The sequence below is a fragment of the Oncorhynchus nerka genome, linkage group LG23 (genome assembly GCF_034236695.1).
Source record: "Oncorhynchus nerka isolate Pitt River linkage group LG23, Oner_Uvic_2.0, whole genome shotgun sequence".
Taxonomy (NCBI): domain Eukaryota; kingdom Metazoa; phylum Chordata; class Actinopteri; order Salmoniformes; family Salmonidae; genus Oncorhynchus; species Oncorhynchus nerka.
In genome coordinates this window covers 39,301,957-39,328,866 of record NC_088418.1, presented here as the reverse complement: position 1 = coordinate 39,328,866, position 26,910 = coordinate 39,301,957, and the positions used below count along the sequence as shown (strand labels likewise).

The 26,910-nt window shown below is 41.7% G+C and overlaps 1 protein-coding gene across 4 annotated transcripts in view; it reads right to left on the bottom strand.

Moving 5' to 3' along the window:
- Positions 1-22,462, bottom strand: part of LOC115106818 (lissencephaly-1 homolog B) — a 48,190-nt gene extending 25,728 nt beyond the window's left edge. The window contains exons 1-5 of one of the 4 annotated variants that reach the window (XM_029629931.2): positions 22,291-22,462; positions 8,316-8,467; positions 4,950-5,034; positions 4,731-4,805; positions 15-221 (exon numbers count right to left, since the gene is read on the bottom strand). In XM_029629931.2, coding sequence (XP_029485791.1) covers positions 15-221; positions 4,731-4,805; positions 4,950-5,034; positions 8,316-8,347 — 399 coding nt within the window. In that variant the 5' untranslated portion in view covers positions 8,348-8,467; positions 22,291-22,462. Of the gene's footprint in view, positions 1-14; positions 222-4,730; positions 4,806-4,949; positions 5,035-8,315; positions 8,468-21,602; positions 22,135-22,163; positions 22,257-22,290 lie in introns of those variants that run through there. The other 3 variants (XM_029629932.2, XM_029629934.2, XM_029629933.2) reach the window with 3 other exon arrangements.
- Between the last annotated feature and the right edge of the window lie 4,448 nt (positions 22,463-26,910).

Genomic DNA, 26,910 nt, shown 5'->3' with positions numbered 1-26,910 from the left:
GCACACGCACACACCTTGATGGTGGCGTCCTCGGAGGAGGTGACCATGACGGAGAAGACAGGATGGAAGATGACCCGTGTGACGGGGGAGCGGTGGCCGCTCAGGGCGTATCTCTCTGGGGGACGGGGGATCCACTCCTTAGGGTCCCTCTTCTGGGCCACCGGACCCCCTAGAGTGATCTCCTCTTTGGCCTCATTCAGCTTCGACTCCAGCTCCATCACCTGGAGGAGAGAAGGGGTGGGATTGGGAAAGAGCGACGAGAGAGGTATAAAAAGAAGGAATAGTTGGAAGATAAGGGTTAGAATAGAAGACGAGAAGAGAGGAATAAAGAGGAGATAGTTCAGTTGGTTGTTTATTATTCTCCAACAGTGTTGTTTCACGCATACTCCAGATATACACTGCATTCAAAGTATTCAGACCCTTTCACTTTTCCATATTTTGTTAGGTTACAGCCATATTCAAAAATATCTTCAATACAAAAAAATGTGTCTACACACAATACCCCATAATGACAAATCAAAAACAGGCTTGTAGAAATGTTTCAAATGTATTAAAAATAAAAAACAGAAAAACCTTATTTACACAAGTATTCAGACCCTTCGCTATGGGACTTTCAATTGAGCTCAGGTGCATCCTGTTTCCATTGATCATCCTTGAGCTGTTTCTACAACCTGATTGGAGACCACCTGTTGTAAATTCAATTGATTGGACATTATTTGGAAAGGCACATATCTGTCTATATAAAGGTTGACAGTGCATGTCAGAGCAAAACCAAGCCATAAGGTAGAAGGAATAGAGCTCAGAGGCAGGATTGTATCTGGGGAAGGGTACTAAAAATGTATTGCAGCATTGAAGGTCCCCAAGAACACAGTGGCCTCCATCATTCTTAAATGGAAGAAGTTTGGAACCACAAAGACTCTTCCTAGAGCTGGCTGCCCGAGGGAGAAGGGCCTTGGTCAGGGAGGAGCCGGTGGTCACTGACAGAGCTCCAGAGGTCCTCTGTGGAAAACCTTCCAGAAGGACAACCATCTCTACAGCACTCCACCAATCAGGCCTTTATGGTAAAGTGGGCAGATGGAAGCCACCCTTCAGTAAAAGGCAGATGACAGCCTGCTTAGAGTTTGCCAAGAGGCACCTAAAGGACTCTCAGACCATGAGAAACAAGATTCTCTGGTCTGATGAAACCAAGATCGAACTCTTTGCCCTGAATGCCAAGTGTCTGAATACTTATGTGAATGTGATTTAAGTTGTACATTTTTAATACATTTGCAAATATTTCTAAAAAAACGTTTTTTTCTTTGTCATTATGGGGTATTGTGTGTAGATTGGTGAGGGGAAAACGTTATAATAAGGCTGTAACATAAAATGTGGAAAACGCCTAGGGGTCTGAATTAGGGATGCACAATATAACGGTAAGCATATAAGAATCGGCCGAAATTAACTAAAAATGCCAACACCGGCATCGGCCCGATGTGTAGTTTAACGCCGATGTGCTAAACCGATGTTATTGCTGACGTGCGTACTTATATATATATATATATATATACACACTACCGTCCAAAAGTTTGGGGTCACTTAATGTTCTTGATATCCATGAAAACGTACATGAAATGGGTTGCAAAATTATTAGGAAATGTAGTCAAGACATTGACATGGTTATAAATAATGATTTTTAACTGAAATAATTGTGTCCTTCAAACTTTGCTTTCGTCAAAGAATCCTCCATTTGCAGCAATTACAGCCTTGCAGACCTTTGGCATCCTAGCGGTCAGTTTGTTGAGGGAATCTGAAGAGATTTCACCCCATGCTTCCTGAAGCACCTCCCACAAATTGGATTGGCTTGATGGGCACTTCTTACGTACCGTACGGTCAAGCTGCTCCCACAACAGCTCAATAGGATTGAAATCCGGTGAATGTGCAGGCCACTCCATTATTGACAGAATACCAGCTGACTGCCTCTTCCCTAAATAGTTCTAGCATAGTTTGGAGCTGTGCTTTGGGCCATTGTCCTGTTGTAAGAGGAAATTGGCTCCAATTAAGAGCCGTCCACAGGGTATGGCACGGTGTTGCAAAAGGGAGTGATAGCCTTCCTTCTTGTGTATAAGGTAGTCATTGTGAATATGTTAGATTACTTGTTAGATAATACTGCACTGTTGGAACTAGGAGCACAAGCATTTCGCTACACTCACATTTATCATCTGCTAACCATGTGTATGTGACCAATACAATTTAATTTGATACCCTGTACAAATCTTCCACTTTACCATCACCAAAGCACCCCCAGACCATCACATTGCCTCCACCATGCTTGACAGATGGCGTCAAGCACTCCAGCATCTTTTCATTTTTTCTGCATCTCACAAATGTAATTTTTTGTGATCTGAACACCTCCAACTTAGAATGGTCTGTCCATAACACTTTTTTCCAATCTTCCTCTGTCTAGTGTCTGTGTTCTTTTGCCCATTTTAATCTTTTCTTTTTATTGGCCAGTCTGAGATATGGCTTTTTCTTTGCAATTCTGCCTAGAAGGCCAGCATCACGGAGTCACCTATTCACTGTTGACGCTGAGACTGGTGTTTTAAGGGTACTATTTAATGAAGCTGCCAGTTCAGGACTTGTGAGGCGTCTGTTTCTCAAAGTAGACACTAATGTACTTGTCCTCTTGCTCAGTTGTGCACCGGGGCCTCCCACTCCTCTTTCTATTCTGGTCAGAGCCAGTTTGCGCTGTTCTGTGAAGGGAGTAGTACACAGCGTTGTATGAGATCTTCAGTTTCTGGCAATTTCTCACATGGAATAGCCTTCATTTTTCAAAGAATAGAGTGACGAGTTTCAGAAAAAAGTTCTTAGTTTCTGGACATTTTGAGCCTGTAATCGAACCCACAAATACTGATGCTCCAGATACTCAACTAGTCTGAAGGCAAGTTTTATTGCTTCTTTAATCAGAACAATAGTGTTCAGCTGTGCTAACATAATATCAAAAGGGTTTTCTAGTGATCAATTAGCCTGATGGTTAATTGAGTGATGGTTGCTGATAATGGGCCTCTGTACGCCTATGTAGATATTCCATTATCTACAATGGTCGTTTACAACATTAACAATGTCTACACTGCATTTCTGATCAATTTGATGTTATTTTAAAAATGGACACAATTGACCCCAAATTTTTGAACGGTAGTGTAGGTAGATGACGTAATGACGTCACGAAAAATACAGCACTACACGTGCAACACAGCATTCCTAACCTAGCCCACAAGGTCTGCTGTGTGAAAGTTTCAAAGGAAGATAAAGGCCATTTGCAATGTTTGTGCTGCTATTATTTCCAGAGGGGAGAAAGTGAAATATTTCAATACCACAAACCTAATTACTCATCTGCTAAATGACTTAAATGATTTGAAAGTGCATCACCCCCAGACGTTCAGCGACTACTTAGAAAAAAAAAAGCAGAAAAAAAACAAAGCTCACATTTCAACTAAACAAGTTGAAGTCGAGCAGTCATTTGAAAGAGTAAGAACATTTCAGCGAGACAACTCAAAAGGTTAAATCCATTAACGCCAAGATAATGAGATTCATTGCCCTTGACAATCAACTGTTCTCTATCGTGGATGATGTTGGCTTTCGCCGACTGGTCGAACACCTTGAGCCCCGGTACACAATACCAAGTAGGCGCTATTTTTCCAATGTTACCCTACCGGAGTTACACATTCTTGTTGAAAAGCACATCCATGAGTTCCTTGCTGAGGGCGTCACTGCTATTAGCTTCATGACTAACGTTTGGAACAGCGAAGTCAGCCCCATGGGCATGCTGAGTCTGACAGCACAGTTAGTCGACGAGGATCGTGTAATATGGAAAACAGTATTGCATGCTCAAGAATGTGCTGGTTCTCCTACCACTGCTGCCATTTCAATGGAATTTGAGAACACGTTTGAAACTTGGAAACATGAACACACTCCAACCTCCATTCGAACAACTGACTCAAGAAATAAGCTCCTCAACTGTGTCTGCAGCAGACGTGATACCCTCTGTCATGGCATGTAAACGCCTGCTCAACTACACTGCCGACACAGACCGTGGGGTTATAACGTGCAAAAGTACTCTACTTGTGACTGTGAAAAAACGATTTGGTGGCATTCTCTCTGAGCCTCTTTACTGTGTTGCCACCATGCTCGATGCTCGGTACAAGGACCGCTACTTCGATGCAGACAAGAAACAGGGTTTACGTGAAATGTTACAGACACAGCTGGACAAGATGGAAACGGACACAGTGACAATGCCCACCGAAGAAGAGGACGCACGACAGAAGAGGCAACGGACAGACAGAGCTGAAACTTTACCGCTTGACATGTATGATGAAATCCTGGTTGAGAATGAAACGACTGAACAAATGAACAACAAAACAGCACAGCAAGTAAATTAAAGAAATAGGTTTTGACTATGTTTTACTGGTAATGGGGACATACGTAAATGCCAACAAAATAACTTTTTGGTGTGTGTGTTTTTCAACTATTTAACTTAACTAGAATGCTTAAAAAGGCAGCTAAACTGTTAAATATCAGTTATCGGTATGTTTTTTTGGCAAGGAAAATATCAGATATCGTATCAGACAAAAATGTAATATCTGTGCACCCCTAGTCTGAATACTTTCCAAATGCACTGTTCACACATACAAGTCACAGTCAACTGACATACACATCAAATACCATAACACCACAAACGTGACATCAACAATCACCTTCTTCTGTAATCTGATGACAGAGGTCCATTTCTTTTCCAAAAGACCAGCGTACTTCTTATCTAACTCCTCATTCTGTGGAAGAAAGGGAGGGGAGACAGAAATGGAAATATGAGAGAATGATCTCTAGGTTTAAAATTGTTGTGAGGAAATAAAATAATAGGTTAGTGTTGCAAATCGGGAATGTGTGGGGGTTAGTTAGTGTGTGTGTGCTCTTACCATATCTAATTCAGCCTCTTTCTTGAAGGTGGAGTAGGCTTCCTCATAGCCATTGGAGCGTAGGTAGTCTGCTATAGCTCGGTTTCTAACACACAGAGACAGAGAAAGAGAATTTGAACGCAGTGGCTGTACAGACACATGCTACACATAACGTCAGGGCTCAGGTTCTCCGCTTCACAGCGCTGTATAAGTTTTGACTGACAGCCATTATAAAGTTGAGCAACACGCGTGACAAAATGCCTCCACCCCCCTCGCTAATTGGGCTACTCTGAGTGAGGGAAACATTGAGTATTATAACACTGCTTTGATGTCACAGAAGAAAAGCACACACCCTCGAGTCCAAATGTGCACTACACATTTTCATTGTCAAATATTTATTACTGCCATGTTTGATCCACAGTTACAAGGATGACATGCGTGACACCTTGCGTTGTCCTGAAAGAATGAGCCTGTTTGTCATATTGTGAAGAACATCTGCTGTGGAACACGCACTTGAAAGCGCTCATGATTGCATTCTATGCGCACCAGAATTACAATCCGTTTGTCTGAAGTGCCTTCTGAAAGCCTAACACTAAGATCAGATTCTTTAACAATCCATGTTGGATTCGAGTTCTGCACACCTGACCCAGATTGGGATTTATAAAGGAACTTTTGGGGATTGCGTAAACAACCGTAATTGTGTTAGGGTGTGGACGCAGGGCTGTAATTCCAAACCAAAAACTGCAAGTGTGCTTGCTTCAGTTCCTCAACGACAAAGCTAGGAGAGCTAAAAAAGAAAGCACCTCTTTCCTTGAGTCAAAAGTGCATTGAAATTACTTAGGAACCGTGCACAGTTTGAAGGGGTGTGTGGCCACCTGGAGACACCAGTTAGACCTCTCACTCAAACCCTTGTAAAAGTGTTTTAATTGCTGCCATGGTCATGCATATGCTTTTTAAAGTTCTTCCATATTAGGACAATTTCCAAGAGTGGTTTTCAGAGTATCATAAAAAGGTATGTAACCTACAAAAACGATCTGTAACGTACATTGAGTTAGTGCACCATTCCAGTTTCAACCGAGCATGTTTTATTGAGTCAGTGTTTTCTGTGATGACGTATTGCTAAATGTATCCTTGAATGACAACAGTGATATCAGCAGTTCTACCTTAAGAGAAATCTCAGTTCCACCTTAAGGCAGAAAGAGACCACACCCTGTCTGTCTGGCAGAGGCTGTGCTGCAGTGAAAGTGGGTGTGTGTGTGCTCCAGTGTGAAGTCAGTCCAGTGATATGTTTCCTCTAGGAAAACGACACTGAGAATTGAATCACAGATGGTGTGTGTATGGTTGTCATGGAAACATGGCGACACTCAGGAGAAGCAGATCGACCAACACGACCAAAACCGCATGCGCGCACACAGAGTTGTACGTCTGAGTGGCAGCCTGGTTCCATTCTCTGATGAGGGCTACATTTTCTATGAGCAGCACTCCTCAAATGGCTTTTGGATAATTGTAATATGTGTGAGTGTCAGAGAGGGAGAGAATGTGAGTGTGAGTGCACAATTTTTTCAGAGAGAATGTGGTGTGTGTGTCACATTTACATAAGTATTCAGACCCTTTACTCAGTGCTTGTTGAAGCACATTTGGCAGCGATTATAACCATGAGTCTTCTTGTTATGACGCTACAAGCTTGGCACACCTGTATTTGGAGAGTATCTCCCAGTCTTCTCTGCATATCCTCTGAAGCTCTGTCAGGTTGGATGGGGGGCGTTGCTGCACAGCTATTTTCAGGTCTCTCCAGAGATGTTCGATCGGGTTCAAGCCCGGGCTCTGGCTGGGCCACTCAAGGACATTCAGAGACTTGTCCCGAAGCCACTCCTGTGTTGTCTTGGCTGTGTGCTTAGGGTCTTTGTCTTGTTGGAAGGTGAACCTTGACCCCCAGTCTGAGGTCCTGAGAAGGTTTTCATCAAGGACTTTGCTCTGTTCATCTTTCCCTCGATCCTGATCAAGTATTTTTCACTGTGTGCCTAAATTTCTTTGTCTGCGCCTACATTTTTTAACTTCGAACACCTTGCAAAAAAGGGTCAGCGTAGAGCCCTGGGGATACAGAGTTCTGAAAACAGCCTGCAGTTCCCCGGTTAACATTAACCTTCAATGAGAGGGGGCTGTCATTCTCCCCTGGTTTTACAAGAAAATACATTTTAATATCATAGCACATCTTGCCCTCCGGTCAGCCCTGACAACCATATGCTATTTTCCCCACTTCAAATTAGCCTACAGGCGCGTACAAACCGAGGGTCCACAAGACCTGACACAGATCAAGGCAAAAAAACACAAAATAAATCAATAATAATAATCTGAAATCAGTTTTATGATGGCGAACAGCAGACTTTTCACTGTTTTTAGCGTAGGCTACTGTTACCCCAAAACTCCCCGAATATTACCCTAAAAATAAGTGTGCATTGTTTGCTGTGGCCTTTTTTAAGCATAATTCTGATTGGTCAAGAGACTAGAGCAAATATTTTCAACTATCCGGATATCCCCCCAAAAATAATGATATTATTTAAATAGTGAAATCATTTCAAATGTCCATCTAAGTAAGGGTGTTCTCTTTCAGCAAATTTTTGTGAACTCAGTGCAGTTCGCTTAAAAAGGAACTCAAACCCCCTCAAAAGAACCCCTGAAGCAAACCGAGACCACCTCCGGTTCCCTTTTTAGGACAATGTTAATGCAAAGCTCCCCAAGCTCGCATGGCATAATTCCCACACCAGCCACTAGAGTACTGCAACACCGTTTACTCTGCCATAAACCCTCACATTGGTGCCACAAAAGAGAGAACTCAAAAAACCTCTTTTCATTTCACATCGGGGGCTCTTTTGAGGGGTCTGAGATCCTTTGGCGTGTTCAAACTGCACTAAAAAAATTAAGCAAACCGCACTAAGTAAAAACATTGTCTGAAAGGGACCAAGTGTGAAAACATCCTAACACACACCCCAAAAAATTGGGGCTGGGAATTGCCTGGGACCTCACAAAATGATGTGTATACGATATGTATAGCGATTTGATACTGAGATTTTATTGCAATCTGATGTTCCAAACATATTGCTCACTATATTCCTGCTGCAGAGAGAGAAAAAAAGAGCATGACAAAATTTGTTTTGAGCAGTCAAGGAAATAGGTGCAGAAGATTTAGAACAAACCATATGATGAAAAATATCAGCGTTTTGGCAAATGTACAGCCAGATATCGCTAGCTAATGCTACCTAGCATTACAAATCAATACTTTGAGTCAAAGTATCAATGTAATATCGCCCAAAATAATATTGCGATATGTAACTATCGATCCCCTCCCACCCATATCACTAGTGTGTGTGTGTGCGCGCGTGTACTTACAGTTCGTCTCGTTGTCTCTGTGACAGCACCATGTTGGCTGTAGTGGCTGCTCTCTCCCTCTGAGGGAGGCGGGTGAGACAGGGTGAGATGGTGTAGGGAGGTTCTCAGGTCCCTCGGTCAGTCGTTCAGACTTCAACCCTCAGAAACTATAACTGGTATTCCACAAAGACAGACAGGCAGAGAGAGAAAGAGAGAGAGAGAGAGAGAGAGAGGCAGCCAGAAAACACGGGGGAGAAAAGCAAAACAGAGGTAGAGGGAGAGTGGATGAGAAAGACAAAAATGTACTGTTGACAGATAAGAAATGAACACGGTACACAAACAATGACTGATATCTGCCATTCTGCCTAATGGCAAGGCTCACTGCTCCTTTCAGTCTGGACTGACAGGTGTGGAACAGGTTTAGGCTAATAGAGCTATATAAACTCAACAAAAAAAGAAACGTCCCTTTTTCAGGACCCTGTCTTTCAAAGATAATTCATAAAAATCCAAATAACTTCACAGATCTTCATTGTAAAGGGTTTAAACACTGTTTCCCATTCTTGTTCAATGAACCATAAACAATTAATGAACATGCACCTGCGGAACGGTCATTAAGACACTAACAGCTTACAGACGGTAGGCAATTAGGGTCACAGTTCTGAAAACTTAGGACACTAAAGAGGTCTTTCTACTGGCTCTGGAAAACCCAAAAGAAAGATGCCCAGGGTTCCTGCTCATCTGTGTGAACGTGCCTTAGCTATGCTGCAAGGAGGGATGAGGACTGCAGATGTGGCTAGGTCAATAAATTGCAAGAAGTGTCAGTACTGTGAGACGCCGAATACAAGGCTAAAGGGAGATGTGGTAGACCACGTGCATCAAAAACCTGCACAGGATCAGTACATCCGAACATCACACCTGTAGGACAGGTACAGGATGGCAACAACTGCCCGAGTTACACCAGGAACGCACAATCCCTCCATCAGTGAGAGAGGCTGGACTGAGGGCTTGTAGCCCTGTTGTAAGGCAGGTCCTCACCAGACATCACCGGCAACAACGTCACCCATGGGCACAAACCCACCGTCGCTGGACCAGACAGGACTGGCAGAAAGTGCTCTTCACTGAACGAGTCGCGGTTTTGTCTCACATGGGGTGATGGTCGGATTCGCGTTTATCGTCGAAGGAATGAGCGTTACACCGAGGTCTGTACTCTGGAGCGGGATCGAATTGGAGGGTCCGTCATGGTCTGGGGCGGTATGTCACAGCATCATCGGACTGAGCTTGTTGTCATTGCAGGCCATCTCAATGCTGTGTGTTACAGGGAAGACATCCTCCTCCCTCATGTGGTACCCTTATTACAGGCTCATCCTGACATGACCCTCCAGCATGACAATGCCACCAGCCATATTGCTCATTCTGTGCGTGATTTCAGGAATGCCAGTGTTCTGCCATGGTCAGCGAAGACCCCGGATCTCAATCCCATTGAGCACGCCTGGGACCTGTTGGATCAGAGGGTGAGAGCTGGGGCCATTCCCACCAGAAATGTCTGGGAACTTGCAGGTGCCTTGGTAGAAGAGTGGGGTAATATCACACAGCAAGAACTGGCAAATCTGGTGCAGTCCATGAGGAGGAGATGCACTGCAGTACTTAATGCAGCTGGTGGCCACACCAGATACCGACTTACTTTTGACACCCCCTTTGTTCTGGTACACATTATTCCATTTCTGTTAGTCACATGTCTATGGAACTTGTTCAGAATATGTCTCAGTTGTTGAATCTTACGTTCATACAAATATTTACACATGTTAAGTTTGCTGAAAATAAACGCAGTTGACAGTGAGAGAATGTTTATTTTTTTGCTGAGTTTACAGTTGAAGTCGGAAGTTTACATACACCTTAGCCAAATACATTTAAACTCAGTTTTTCACAATTCCTGACATTTAATCGGAGTTAAAATTCCCAGTCTTGGGTCAAGTTAGGATCACCACTTTATTTTAAGAATGTGCAATGTCAGAATAATAGTAGAGAGAATGATTGATTTCAGTTGCTTTCATATCCTTCATCACATTCCCAGTGGGTCAGAAGTTTACATACACTCAATTCGTATTTGGTAGCATTGCCTTTAAATTTTTAAACTTGGGTCAAACATTTCGGTTAGCCTTCCACAAGCTTCCCACAATAAGTTGGGTGAATTTTGGCCCATTCCTCCTGAAAGAACTAGTATAACTGAGACAGACTTGTAGGCCTCCTTGCTTGCACACGCTTTTTCAGTTCTGCCCACAAACTCTCTACAGGCTTGAGGTCAGGGCTTTGTGATGGCCACTCCAATACCTTGACTTTGTTGTCCTTAAGCCATTTTGTCACAACCTTGGAAGCATGCTTGGGGTCATTGTCCATTTGGAAGACCCATTTGCAACCAAGCTTTAACATGGCTGATGTCTTGAGATGTTACTTCAATATATCCACATCATTTCTCTTCCTCATGATGCTTTCAATTGTGTGAAGTGCACCAGTCCTTCCTGCAGCAAAGCACCCCCACAACATGATGCTGCCACCCCGTGCTTCACGTTTGGGTTGGTGTTCGTCGGCTTGCAAGCCTCACCCTTTTTCCTCCAAACATAACGATGGTCATTATGGCAAAACAGTTCTATTTTTGTTTCATCAGACCAGAGGACATTTCTCCAAAAAGTACGATCTTTGTCCCCATGTGCAGTTGCAAACCGTAGTCTGGCTTTCTTATGGCGGTTTTGGTGCAGTGGCTTCTTCCTTGCTGAGCGGCCTTTCAGGTTATGTCGATATAGGACTCGTTTTACTGTGGATATAGATACTTTTGTGCCTGTTTCCTCCAGCATCTTCACAAGGTTCTTGCTGTTGTTCTGGGATTGATTTTCACTTTTCGCACCAAAGTACATTCATCTCTAGGAGACAGAACACGTATCCTTCCTGAGAGGTATGACGGCTGCGTGGTCCCATGGTGTTTATACTTGCATACTATTGTTTGTACAGATGAACGTGGTACCTTCAGGCATTTGGAAATTGCTCCCAAGGATGAACCAGACTTGTGAAGGTCTACAATTTCTTTTGAGGTCTTGGCTGATTTCTTTGGATTTTCCCATGATGTCAAGCAAAGAGGCACTGAGTTTGAAGGTAGGCCTTGAAATACATCCACAGGCACACCTCCAATAGATTCAAATTATGTCAATGAAGCTTCTAAACCATGACATAATTTTCTGAAATATTCCATGCTGTTTAAAAGGCACAGTCAACTTAGTGTATGTAAACTTCTGACGCACTGGAATTGTGATGCAGTGAATTATAAGTGAAATAATATGTCTGTAAATAATTGTTGGGAAAATTACTAGTGTCATGCACAAAGTAGATGTCCTAACCGACTTGCCAAAACTGTAGTTTCTTAACAAGAAATTTGTGTATGTAAACTTCCGACTTCAACTGTCCACATGAGATGAGTAATGTAGAGTATGTAATCATTATACACTGCTCAAAAAAATAAAGGGAACACTTAAACAACACAATGTAACTCCAAGTCAATCACACTTCTGTGAAATCAAACTGTCCACTTAGGAAGCAACACTGATTGACAATAAATGTCACATGCTGTTGTGCAAATGGAATAGACAACAGGTGGAAATTATAGGCAATTAGCAAGACACCCCCAATAAAGGAGTGGTTCTGCAGGTGGTGACCACAGACCACTTCTCAGTTCCTGCTTCCTGGCTGATGTTTTGGTCACTTTTGAATGCTGGCAGTGCTTTCACTCTAGTGGTAGCAGAGACAGAGTCTACAACCCACACAAGTGGCTCAGGTTGTGCAGCTCATCCAGGATGGCACATCAATGTGAGCTGTGGCAAGAAGGTTTGCTGTGTCTATCAGCGTAGTGTCCAGAGCATTTTCTTTTTTTTACATTGGAGTATTGTGTAGATCGCTGATTTTTAAAAATACAATTAAATCCATTTTAATCCCACTTTGTAACAACTAAATTTGGAAAAATCAAGGGTGGTGTGAATACTTTCTGAAGGAACTGTATCAGTGAACACGTGAATAACTAATGCAGTCCAGTCAAACTTTCAGTTTTGCGCCAAAATTCCATGTAGCATGCACCACAGATCTCAAGGTAGATCTTAGCCAGTTGGTCAGTTACTTGTCTCCTGTCCATCTCTCAATCTGTGAACTACATCATACCCAACAGCCAGACCGTATAGTAAGTAATACCACAGTAGACTTAGCTAGGAGACCAACTCTCCAAACCATCCAGAGAGTCACAGACATACAAGGCCCCTATAGACAACCGGGTTCTTAGAGAGGAGCTAGGGCTAGTATTACTGGACAACATTTAGGCCACACACAAAAGGATGGGCATTTGTTCGTGTACTGTAATTTGTGATTAAACGGAGGTCATTTGGCAAGGAATGTAGCTTGTGTCAGATACACATCTCATTCTAAAATCATGGGCCTTAATATGGAGTTGGTCCCCTCTTTGCTGCTTTAACAGCCTCCACTCTTCTGGGAAGACTTTCCACTAGATGTTGGAACATTGCTGCGGGGACTTGCTTCCATTCAGCCACAAGTGCATTAGTAAAGTTGGGCACTGATGTTGGGAAATTAGGCCTGGCTTGCAGTCGGTGAGGTGTTCAATAGGGTTGAGGTCAGTGCTCTGTGCATGCTAGTCAAGTTCTTTCACACCGATCTTGACAAACCATTTTTGTATGGACCTTGCTTTGTGCATGGGGGCATTGTCATGCATAAACAGGAAAAAACCTTCTCCAAACTGTTGCCACAAAGTTGGAAGCACAGCGTTAAGATTTCCCTTCACTGGAGCTAAGGGGCCTAACCCAAAACCATCAAAAACAGCCCCAGACCATTATTCCTCCTTCACAAAACTTCACAGTTGGGACTATGCATTGGGACTGGTAGCGTTCTCCTGGCATCAGCCAAACCCAGATTGGTCCATCGGACTGCCAGATGTGGAAGCGTGATTCATCACTCCAGAGAATGCATTTCCACTGCTCCAGAGTCCAATGGCAGTGAGCTTTACTCCACTCCTGCCGACGCTTGGCATTGGGCATGGTGATCTTAGGCTTGTCTGCGGCTGGTCGGCCATGGAAACCCATTTCATGAAGCTCCTGACGAACAGTTATTGTACCGACGTTACTTCCAGACGCAGTTATGAACTTGGTATTGAGTGTTGCAGCCTAGGACAGATGATTTTTAACGCACTGCAAGCTTCAGCAATCAGCGGTCCCGTTCTGTGAGCTTGTGTGGCCTACCACTTTGAGGCTGAGCCGTTCTTGCTCCTAGAGCAATAACAGTACTTGCACTTGACTGGGCAGCTCTAGCAGTGCATAGATTTAACAAAGTGACTTGCTGGAAAGGTGGCACCCTATGACAGTAAGGTCTACACCTGTGGTATTCGATGCATGAGATAAATAAAACCTGATTTGACGGTGCCATGTTGAAAGTCATTGAACTCCCCAGTAAGGTCATTCTACTGGCAATGTTTGTCTAAGAAGATTGCATGGCTGTGTGCTTGATTTTATACACCTGACAGGAAAGGGTGTGGCTGAAATAGCAGAATTCAGCCATTTGAAGGGGTGTCCTCGTACTTTTGTGTATGTAGTGTAGATAATACCCCCATAATCTAAAATAGACATAAAAGTGGCCTTGACCATTTATTTCCTGTTAAGAAAATTCAGACATGCTTGGTTTCTGTAAAAGAAACAAACCTTGAACTTCAACTTCTTCACCAGCTCAGTGACATGTTCTTTAAATTACAGTTTGGTATCAAGCCAAATACCAGGATATTTGTAGGAAGGAACTCGCTCAAATTGTGTACTGATTTCATCAGATGGTGATTGTCAAGCAAATAACTGGTCGGGCTCAAGGTAATTGACCGTTAATGAACATAAACACATTTAGCATCTCCTTGGCTTCAACATATAGCCTACAAGCCACTGATGCAGACCTTTGGAACATTTTAAAAAAGTCTAATAAATCCATCTAATATAGCCTACACCTTCACAACAAATCCATTAGTTATTTTAGAGAGGTCTAAAGAAACATGATACAAAGAAAATGTAGTCTATTTCAGAAGAACAGAAGAGCATAGTCTGAGTAAAAAATATATATATACATTATTTAACTAGGCAAGTCAGAACGACAGATTTTTACCTTGTCAGCTCGGGGATTTGATCGGTTACTGGTTTAACGCACTAACCACTAGGCTACCTGCCGCCCCTTACGTTAGGTCCTGATCTGGCTATGCCAAATGGCTGTGGGCTACACATTTAGCAGATTAGATTTCCTTCGAATTCTGTGGCATTATTTTATAGTATGAAGAATACAATTGAACAAAACTGGATCAAATATAACATTTTTCGCCAAACGATTTGAGGGAGTGCACACATGCGGCTATTCTGTGTTGAGCGGTTAACAAAGAAACTCCTATATGCTTCATTTAGAGTTATTAATGTAACATTAGTTGTTCTACATGTTTTGAGTTTTAATACATTGTAAGGCTGCATGATGCAACTAATGATGATTTGAAAAAAGTAGATTGAAAGGCATGAGCTCTGCTTTGTTGTTTTTTTGCGCAGGGCATACACTATCAGTCTCTCATTTACAATTTGACAAGCACTTGATAATGCCTCACATTTCATGGCTGGCATCCCCTCTGTGTGGCAGTAATGCACCCTAAAAAAGAAATCCATGCCTTTTGCTTCCAGTGGAAATTGTGCCCTTGGCCCGGAGCGCTGCGTTGCGCCCTTCCTTCTCCCTGAGCGCTGCGTTGCGCCCTTCCTTCTCCCTGAGCGCTGCGTTGCGCCCTTCTCCCTGAGCGCTGCGTTGCGCCCTTCTCCCTGAGCGCTGCGTTGCGCCCTTCTCCCTGAGAGCTGCGTTGCGCCCTTCTCCCTGAGAGCTGCGTTGCGCCCTTCTCCCTGAGAGCTGCGTTGCGCCCTTCTCCCTGAGAGCTGCGTTGCGCCCTTCTCACAGGCTACAAATGAAGACAGACACATCCGGGACGCAACCTTATCCAATTCCGAGATGCATATTGAAGATATTGGAAGAACTGTCCACATGTACTTTTCATCAGCAAACAACAACAAACATCAATTGTGCTAGCCTATGTCAATCTACTAAATTGAACTATTCTATGCTAAAAAATAATATTCCACACATTGTCTGGGACAGTTGTGGGATGCGATAGATGCCAAATTAATACAAATACTAGCATCAAAAAACGTTTTACGCAATGTGGCTGCCGCAGCAGATCAGAACATTTAGCTTAAAATGTTGATAAACTATTAAGCTATTTCTTCACATTATAAACACAGCAATGCGCACATGGTAGTAGGCTATACGCGTGAATGTTCCATTAGCAACAAAATACCATTATCAAAAGTGAATGCAATTATGCATGTAATGCTTTTATTAAAGGTGCATTTTTATGATGAAAATGATCTTCCTCAAACATGAAACTCACGCGCTGCTTATGTATGCTAATGAAGCTCTTTTACAACCCTTGTAAAGCGGATTAATGGGCTTCATTTTAAAGAAGTTATTTGGCCACTTAAATTGCGATACAAACCTTATCAAAACATAAAGGCTAGGCTACATGAGGTGCGCGACTACGAAATGAAAAAGTCACAAAAAAATAATTGTTTCTTATGCTGGGCATCATCCACAAGTGACAACATAGGCTAATATTGTCATCCATCAGACTATTCTTGATTTAATCTCGTCTTTGCATATACTTAATAATATATATGGGTGAAATTTGTTTTGATGCAGCCGTCTCCAAACAAGGGGCAGCGGGAAAAAATGCATGTCATCTATGCACTTAAACAGCAAATTGATGCTGCTTTTCCCGTGGTTCATTTTCATGCCAACCAGGTAGGCTATACAACCTGCTCAGCACTTGTGGGAACTTCAAGACTTATCAAAATATAGTGTGGTATAAGCACAGCACGTATTAATGAATAAAGAGTTCCTATTTACTATTTTACCATTATCAGTTCTTAAATAACTTAAGTTAATTATTTATTTATTCGGGCAGCCATAGTCTTATGATTGTGTAATGATGCAGAAGTAGGCTCAATCATTAAAATTGAATAACAAAATACCTTAAAAACATGTAACACATAGCCTACCGATTACAAGGTGCAGCCTGTGTCCAAAACATTGGAGTCTGGTCCAGTCATTCAACGCGACATGTTTAAACTTCTCCCTTAATTTTGTTATACAGTGTTGGGATGGCGACTTGGGAGAAATACGTGCAAGATGGAATCTTGAATCTCCTGTCCAGCTTGTTTATCATATTCTTGAAGCCGTCTTTGCAACTGTATAGGTACCATGTATTTGGCTATGTGATAGCTTCTGATGTGTCTGCGGGATGTTTTAGGTAGGGCATTATACTTGAAAACACATCGGCAATCAATGCCTGTTTGACGTAGGTGGCTGGTTGTGGCTGAGGGGCTTTGCTGCTGTTGGGCTTTTTTTCCCACCACCATTCTTCAAATGATTGAATCAATTTGTTGTGTTACCGCTTGTAGTCGCCACAAATCTGAGGTACTTTTAAACAACTTGCATTTGGTTGTCATTGGTTTGCCTGGTGCCAAAATACTGCCATACCACTGAAGGGGCACCCTTCTTTGGCACCATATACGACACTGTCGTCAGTACTAACATCACTCATGTTTCCAACACACACTCGGAGGTAAAGCCAGAGTTTCTAAACTTCATACTGTACCGTCTTTGGTAAAGCACTTTCTCTCCTCACCCACCAGCACCTAACTGCGTGCTCTAAGCGGGGAAGCTCGTGATTGGCCTGCATGTACATTCCAAGCGGAGTGAATGAACAGTCTAGATCGTCTCATTGGAGGAGGTACCGGAGTCTAGTTGTTGTTGTATTGACAGATCGTCAAATAAAGAAGAAAATCACAGCCTCTTGCGATATGGATATTGCACATACCAATATCTCAATTTCGATCTGAATTGCATTAATCATGCAGCCCTAGTTTCGATGTTCCAAACATATTGCCCATCGTGTCTTCTGAAGGGAAATGAGTAATGAGAAAACGAATTTTGATGAGTCATGGAAATATGTGCTGAAAACAAATTGGCTCCCTATTTAAAAAGACTGAGAACAAGCTACGATATAACAACACTGGAGCTTTGGTGCAGGTACAGCCAACTAGCTCAACATTTTGAACGCGATATTGTCGCTACATCGCCAAAAATAATATCCCAATATATCCCAATGCACATTTCGGGCAATTTTGCTGCCGACTCACCGAACCCCGTTCACCAGTCACAAATTGTTTAAAAAAAATGTCCAAACAAAATGACGTGACCAACAGAAAATACTATGCATGCTTGTACAAAGAACTGACATTTTTCATTAAGAGCTTAATGAAAACATGCAACAATAGCACACCCATTGTCTTATAGTAAAACGTCTATAGCCCATTATTGAACATGCAACTGCCGTAATGAAGCAGCTAAATAAACATGTTCAAACATTTACCAAAATGCAATTTGTGGGAAAACACTGACATATGGCTGGGCGGTATACCGTATAGGCACGGATGGGTTTGGGTTTTTACTTTACCTTCTATAACGGCATTTGAATGTTTGGTTTGTTACATGTAATACGCCGTGTGTAACGTCCATTTTTATAGTTTACTCCGCTACTTGAGTCCTCTCTCTCGCTCTCCCTAGTCCCTGTCACTTAGCGAGCGCATTTGTTGTTGCTTGACCAAGAGACACTTTCGTTCAGTCTGCATGGGCAATGCAGCACATGCAACAATGTTGATGACAACGATGTTGTTTCCACTTTGATCTTAATATAAATCCACAAGTGTTCCATAATTACAATATTAGTTTGTGTTTCTTACATCTGCAAACAACTCGTTTGTATTTTCTTAGCAAGTTACTCGAAATTGTGTTAGCCACTAATGCTAATCGCTAGTTAGCTGACTAGCTAACTAGATAAAGTACTGAGTCAGAGCAAAGGTATCTAGCTAATACAGCCTGATACCAGTACTGGTGGAGGCTTAAATCAGCATGTTTTTTGTGCAACAGTTATCTTCTAAATCAAAGAGGAATAGGCGAAGCATGAATATGTTGGCTATATGAATGAAGATGTAATGTAGCCAAAAATTATAGGGTACCCTAGGAAACACTGAACATCATATTGGTTCCTACCCTGTCACTATAACACGTCAATGGCATTTTCATTCGTTGTCATGTCAAACAACACTGTATTCAAAGTGCACACTATTATTTATAATCTAACTATAGAATTACAATAAACATTATATTTCCATGGTTCCAGAAGTTCACCCAAGTGTTTTGATCTAAATCGCAATTGCAACATTTGGTTAAAAATAAGGCCTGGTATTTTTGCCCACATCGTGGCAGTCTGGAAATGATCTCAAATGAGTGCAGGAAATGCAAAAATTGATGGAAATTGTTTTAGGTTGAAGTTGAAAAGTATAAAACAAATCAGAACTGAGAAAGACCCATTGAAATCATTTAGAATATGTGTTGCCACCCTTGGGTCACACACTGCTGATAAACAAATGTTGAACTTTTATTAATCAAAAACATAAAATACCGTCATACCATCAAAGATTTGAAAAATACCATACATGATATTTTGGCCATATCACCCAGCCCTAATCTGACAGAGACGAACATTTATGTTAGAAACTTAGAAAGAGAGGGAATATAACAGCAACAAATAGTATGGGTTGCTAATATGACTAGGATTGTGCATTTGGGTTCTGGATAACGAAAAAAAGTTTTGAAAACCAATAGAATAAGCGAGAAATTCTGGTTAATGACATGAGGTAGTCTTTATAAAGAATTGCCTCCACCTTTCTATGGTTGGATTTTGGCTAGGCTATTTTGAAGCAAGGTAAGACATTCCTCATTATTTGAAGTACAATTATATTGCCTCAATCTCACATTGTAAAGTGGTGGGTGACACGCTGATAACCTGCCTACCGTTGACTATAGACGATGGATTTGAATGGTGAAATAAAAATATTAGCCATTTCAAAATCGTGGCATCAAAACAGTTAGCACGCAATTTAATTTTGAATTATTTGTTTTGTATTTATATTTTGCCTCCACTGGTTAAGGTCAATGGCATCATGAACTTTACCCAGTACAAAGACACACGCACGCACATACATACACACACAAAAAAACTAATATATATACACACACACACACGTTTGCCTCTGCCAGGTGGCTGAAACTTGGCCACAAGACAAGTGGATCTTCCAGCAAGACAACAACCTCAAGCACACATCAAAATCCACAAAGAAATGGTTAATTTGCCACAAAATCAATATTTTGCAAATGGCCATCTCAGTCTCCAGACATGAAGAGGCCAGTCCATAAGTGCAGCTGAATGATATCAAGGATATGGAAGGATTCTGTATGGAGGAATGGTCTTTAGCTCTCTCCCGATGTGTTCCCCAACTCTTAAAACATTTTAGAAAAAAGGTGAAATATTGGAAGGTGTTAAAACATGGTTGTCAATCATTTTGACCCCTACCTTTGAGAGAAGAAAAAAAAAGTATTAGTTAAAACAAAATCTCATTCTCTGAGCAATTGTATTAGTATAAAATAATATCTCAATAATTTAATTATAATGTTTGCTCATCTTTTTTAAGCGTGTCAATTTCAGACCCAACTGTACATGCACTAATAATAGCAGACTGACAAAAACAGTGAAGTTTAGCACAGGCACATTAATTGTTGTTTTTAATGTCCTTTTTAATGTCCTGTTGCTCGCTGTTCATTCCACCCTCACTCAAATCATGGATGACAGCTGCCTACTAGCTTAAACGCAAATAATGACCTAGAATTCAGATCAGGTGTACCTTGATGTTTGGTTAAAAAAAAACGTTGAATTGTTAGTGGGTTCAAAGGGAGATTATTTGCCAGGTAATGTCTGCCTACATCACAAACAGCTGTGTCAAGACAGCAGGGGGGGGGTATATGGCCAAGTGCTGTTCTTAAACACGACGCATAGTGGAGTGCCTGGACACAGCCCTTAGCCGTGGTATATAGGCCATATACCACAAACCCCTGAGGTACCTTATTGCTATTATAAACTGGTTACCAATGTAATTAGAGCAGTAAAAATATATTTTTGTCATACCCATGGTATACCACAGCAGTCACCTAATCAGCATCCAGGGCTCAAACTACCCAGTTAAGTGCATTTTAGACCATTCAATTGGTCCTCAAGGGTAATCTCCACCCACTGGGTGGGCCATGCAAAACAAACTCGGCTAATAGAGCTAGCCAGTTTGAAGTCCTAAAAAACGGAAATGAGTTACCTCTGGTTCGTTCATTCAGCCATTCATATGGGGAAATTGGGTTTTGGGATGAACACCAAAAATAGGGTCTAAGGTTAACACAGGCTTTAGGAGATCGTATATTGTTTTTTTCCCCTATGAAATAAAGAGTGTTAGCATGACCTTTATGAATTATGACGCCTTTATATGCGGCATGTAAATTACTAAAACGTAATGTGCTTGTTCCGATTACATAATTAAAAATTCACAAAATGTGACATTAGCTGCATAAGAGCATCTCAGAACAATGTGTATAAGATCTAAGCATGCGTTTACCACAGACCTTAAACGCCATTCATTTTCACATGGGCCTCTGCCAGCGAACCATGGCGGATTTAGTGCTTACAGAAATACGCCATTAACGTTACTTTTTTATTTTCGACGAGTCCCCTCCAGTGACAGCTAACGTTAGCTAGCTAGCTCAAACTACGTTGTCTTTGCCATAAAGGCTCATGAAAATACCATTCTGGCTTGCTAACTTGACAACACAAATCGTGAATCTAACGTTAGCCAGATATCTAGTTTAACGTTATACTATCTGAACCGAAATGTAGATATAAACCCAGCCAATGTTCGGTGTAGAGTAGCATCTAGACAACCAGAGACCACTATCTGTGTAACGTTATTCATGATGAACACCATAATGCCAAAACTCCACCCTGTTAGACTTACATTCTGGTGGCAAACAAGCCGTTTCATCATATGAACGATGTGATTTATTTTGGACATTCAGCCCATTTAAGCCTTGATCGACATGTGCATGCATATATGCTCGAGGAATCAACACCAGAAATGTGATGTTACTAATTTAACTCAAATGGCACGCAAGATCGTTAACGCCCTAGTTAGCTAACGTCTAACATTAACATTACTATAGTTAGCCATTTTCCAAAAGTGCTTACACAAGTAGACAACTCCTTACCTTAGCTAGATTAAATATCGGCGCAGGTGGTAAAGCAAAGGTGATACTTAATAAGTGGTTTACTAGCCAACATACCGGTAGGTGGCTACATGATCTAGCATGGAGGGAATTGGCTATCCAAGGTTGCAGCAATGACCAACATACGCCCTTCCAGCCAGTTGACGAATGCAGCTTGTTACGTTAGCTAGTAAGACCGAAATTGAAGCGGTTCGTTAGCCTTTTATCTTGCCCAAGTCCTCTCACCAAACATGACATTGTCACCTACCATAAGTAAGAAACCTATACTATATTCTATAGTTCTGTAATTTCAATCAAGCATTCCGCATTCGGACCATTTAAAGTCGAACCAACTGATCCGTGGCTAATTGCTATGCTGACTTGCTATGTTAGCTACTAAAGTTTAAAACCTTAGTAAGCTAACGTTCCACGTAAACAAACTCGATGTGAATGCTAGCCAAGTTTCCAAATGTCATGGATTAAAACTACACGTCGAGACAACATTGGATACATGTATCAGAGTGAGATAGGTCATGATTTAGCTACAATAATCAATTTCCCAACCGTGTGTTGTTGCTGTAACTGCCTCTCCGCCATTTTGAGACAGACGGGAAGCGCAAAACAACTGCAGCCACATCGTCATCATTACCGCTTCGTTGTATATCAAGATAATAAAATCAACTCAACTCACCCCTCTATGTATGATCTGTCTCAAAGTCCGTGTTCTGTGATCTAACTAGGCGATAAAATGTTATGTTTTTGCTGGGATATGTCCTATCACCAGGCAGGATCAATCTTGTTTTCAGTACGCGCACGGGTTGGTGTTGCTTCGCAGGCGGTGACAGCGCAGTGCGCACGCCCGGTTCAGATGAACAATAATAATAATAATAATAATAATAATAATTCTTCTTCTATGATATCATGGCGGTCCGCAAACAATCGTTTAAGTGCACGTCACCACCTACTGTGCTGGAATGTACGATCAATCATGGTCTGCCCAATTCTGTAGTACCATGAACAAATTCTAAACCAAATAAATCCCTAACTTCTTCCAACACCCTCCTCCAAACCCCCAACCCCATTTAACTGTATCTATATCATGCTGAAACACTCCACCCGTAGGTTTGTTCAGCATGTCAACAACCATTTCAACAGTAACATCTGTTACTCCCAATATCTATTTTGCCATCTCCACAATAACCTTCAACCTGGCATTTCTGCTTTCCACAACCCGAGTTGTATTGATAACCTTACCAATAAAAGCTACGAAGTCCACTTTATTCATTATCAAAGTTTATTTTGCCGCCGCACATTCATGAGCACAGATTTCTGAACAGGCCTCGAAACCATGCCAGGACCATCAGAAACGTAGGTGTAGTATGTAGTATGTCATCAAATAAGACTTAATTTCAACCAGTAGAGAATGTGAACCAACTCCAGTAGAGAATTTGAAAAGCTTTAATGAAAGAAGTTCATTATGCAAGTGTTATAAATACATAGTACATGCATTATACATATTATAATTGTAGTATGATATTATAAATACAAGTTCAAGCTGTACTTCAATGCACATCTGGTGTGCATAAAAAACACACAGGAAGAAAGAAGTTTGGGAGAGGGGTGTGAGAGTGTAAAAGACAAAGGGAAAGAGTTAAGAACTGAGGAGCAGGGAAGATAGCATATGATGAATGAATTATAGTGCTACTAAACTTCATATTCTCTCGGGTCAATACAATTACATAAGTGTCTAGCAGTGTTTCCTGACCAGCCTTGGGCACCCAGTAGGCCCGTCAGTTATCTTAGAGCAGGTGAGGTGGCAATGACGGGACTGGGAGTTGGTATCCCTCACATCAAAACATACAGTACCTGCAGACGAGAGAAAGAGCATGATTAAGCCTTAAGTTATTTTAATCCCAACACTGTCAGCCATCATAATCAGTAGGAGGTGAATGCAAAACTGACCTTGGATCCTTAACTCTGGGACTATTACATCTCTATCTGTATTTCAATGTAAACATCTCTTTAATAATACTTCATGTTGACCTGACCAAGTGACCTTTCACCTCTGATCATGCAGTGCCCTCTGTGTCAGGCAGTTCACAAGCTGGAGGGGTTTACCGACACAGCTGATATAACCTAGAGGATTTAGGGAGAAGGGGGAGAGAGATGAAGTGAAGGAGAGAGACTTATTGAAAAAACAAAGTAGTTAAAGAGAGAGTGTTCAACAGGGATATTTGTGTGTGGCCTCACCTGGTGTCCCACACGGAGTGGCTGCAGAGTACTTTATACTGAAAAACAGACAAGGCACACTAGAACAAACAAATAGCATTGATGCATAAATACACAAGTGTGTACTGTAGGTTGGGTTATAGGGTGTCTAGTTGTTCTACATTTTTTTCAACATGAGTGACTCTTAAAAGAGCCTGTTGTTTTTGTATAGACATCCCCTTATCCTGAACAGCACCCTCACCTGAGAAGTAGAAATCCAACAGAGAGAAACTGGTTATTGAATAACTGTAGTTGACATAGCTAAGTAAATGGAAGAATACTCTTATTGCAATGTGGGTGGCTCTTAAAAGAGTTGTGCATAGTGTAGTCTTTGGTGTTGCCAGGGAACAGCACCCTCTTTGAAGAAGTAGGAGGTGAAGATCTCTCGCATACGGATTGTCTCCCGTGCTGTGTTGTTGGCCCCCATCCTTGCAACATCCTGCAGAGCAGCAGACCTCTCCTATGGCAGTCGGCGGCGAGCTGCAGGTCCCCTCCTGGTCCTCATGTCCATCATGAAGTTATGCAGGACACAGATGGCTTTCACACATACTTGAATTCCCCCAGGAGGCAGTGCCCTACATGGCAATTGTCAGCAATTGTTTTGAGGGAATTTCCAGTTGGAAGGTATCTACAGGAATATGGAAGATAATGTCATTATTAGGCTTTTACATAACCAGGTCATTGTGAATTAGTAATGTATAATATTATAACAAATCATGATAACATTGGATAGATAGATAGATGCATGTGAACACACATAGCAAGATCATACCAAAGATAACATCACAAATGCATACATGAATACCACTTGAAGCTTGATGAGTTGATCATTTGCATCAGCTGTGTAGTGCTAAGGCTAAAAACTAAAAAGTGCACCCCTTTGAGTCCCCTTCACCAGGACTGAGAACCACTTCTCTTCATTGAGCCCTGCATCTGCAAACAGGCTTTCACAGCTCTCTGTATCTGAGGACAGAAAACATCAAAAGAAACAAACTTCATTATACTCAAATTAGACAGAACCAGTGGTGACCTGTCATTTTGCATGTTATTTTGGCATTAATACATTTGCTATCAATAAATGCATTTGTTTTCTTTCTTGAGTAAGGCAGCTCCAAAATGCAGGTGTTTCAGCCTAGATCAGTGCTTTCTGTGTTGGTGGGGCAGCCAGTGGACAATACAGCCGGTGGACAATACAGCCAGTGGACAATAGGGGTTGGTATTGTTCTCTAGTTGCGCCGTGATTGGTTCAGTGTTCTGTCACTCCTGGGGACACTACACCACTGCAAAATCTATGGGTAGAGCTAGAAAATTCAAGCCCCTTGGGTGCTGCCATAGAGTTACATCAGAAGTGCCCATTAAAGAAGGCTCAAGGTCATTGGCCACAGATAAAATGACAGTAAATCACATGATATCTACAGAAGCTTTGATTGGACTTAACATTTTTAGCTAGCAGTCATTATGAATCAAGTCGACAATCTAATGGCAAATCCTTTTCAATCATTGTAATATAAAGAGAAATAATGAAGAGAAATTATAGATAAAACGTATCTGGCTCACCAGCCATTGAACATAAACATTACACAACATGTTGGAAATCACAAATTTAACAATGAGTGGTTTGGAAGGAATCGGTCGCTAACTGCAAGCATCACAAATCAATCACTAGCCTACTATTCAGTGGAGAGGTTGTGTGGTCCAAGTGTGGGTTTAGGGGTCTCTTTTCCAAGCTTAAAAGGACAAACATTAGGCATTCTGTCAATCCAACATTCTGCCGCACTCAAAACAACTGGAAACTCGGAACTGAGAAATATCAGACTTCAGTGAGTTCAAGACCACTGGGACCTCGGGAAAAAAACAAGCTCTGACTGGGAAAATACATTTTGAACGGTCATCCAACTCAGAATTACAAGTCGGGAACTTCGTCCTCTTTCTAGAGCTCTGACCTGAAGATCACTGACGTCATGATTCAACTCTTGCTTTTTTTCCACAGTTCCCAGTTGTCATAAAAGCACCATAAATCCAGGGAATGCCAGACTTTGATGCCAAAGTTTGATGACATAATTTGCCCACCATGGACTGCCGTGCCACCTTTCTGTTCAAGTGAGCACAGCACAACAAGGTGAGTCCAAAATGTCAGGTATGTTGCTACATAAATGATGTAATATGCCAGGGAGATACACTACCACTACCATTCAAACGTTTGGGGTTATTAAAGAAATGTCCTTTTTTTTTAAAGAAATTAAAATAACATAAAATTGATCAGAAATACAGTGTAGACATTGTTAATGTTGTAAATGACTATTGTAGCTGGAAACGGCTGATTTTTTATGGAATATCTACATAGGCGTACAGAGGCCCATTATCAGCAACCATCACTCCTGTGTTCCAATAGCACGTTGTGTTAGCTAATCCAAGTTTATCATATCAAGGCTAATTGATCACTAGAAAACCCTTTTGTTATTATGTTAGCACAGCTGAACACTATTGTTCTGATTAAAGAAGCAATAACACTGGCCTTCTTTAGACTAGTTGAATATGTGGAGCATCAGTATTTGTGGGTTCGATTTTAGGCCAGGTCGCAATTGTAAATGAGAACTTGTTCTCAACTTGCCTACCTGGTTAAATAAAGGTGAAATAAAATAAAATAAAAAGGCTCAAAATGTTTCTTCTGAAACTCGTCAGTCTATTCTTGCCCTGAAAAATGAAGGCTATTCCATGCGAGAAATTGCCAAGAAACTGAAGATCTCGTACAACGCTGTGTACTACTCCTTTCACAGAACAGAGCAAACTGGCCCTGACCAGAATAGAAAGAGGAGTTGGAGGCCCCGGTGCACAACTGTGCAAGAGGACAAGTACATTAGAGTGTCTACTTTGAGAAACAGACACCTCACAAGTCCTGAACTGGCAGATTCATTAAATAGTACCCGCAAAACACCAGTCTCAACACCAACAGTGAAGAGGTGACTCCGGGATGCTGGTCTTCTAGGCAGAGTTCCTCTGTCCAATGTCTGTGTTCTTTTGCCCATCTTAATCTTCTTTTTTT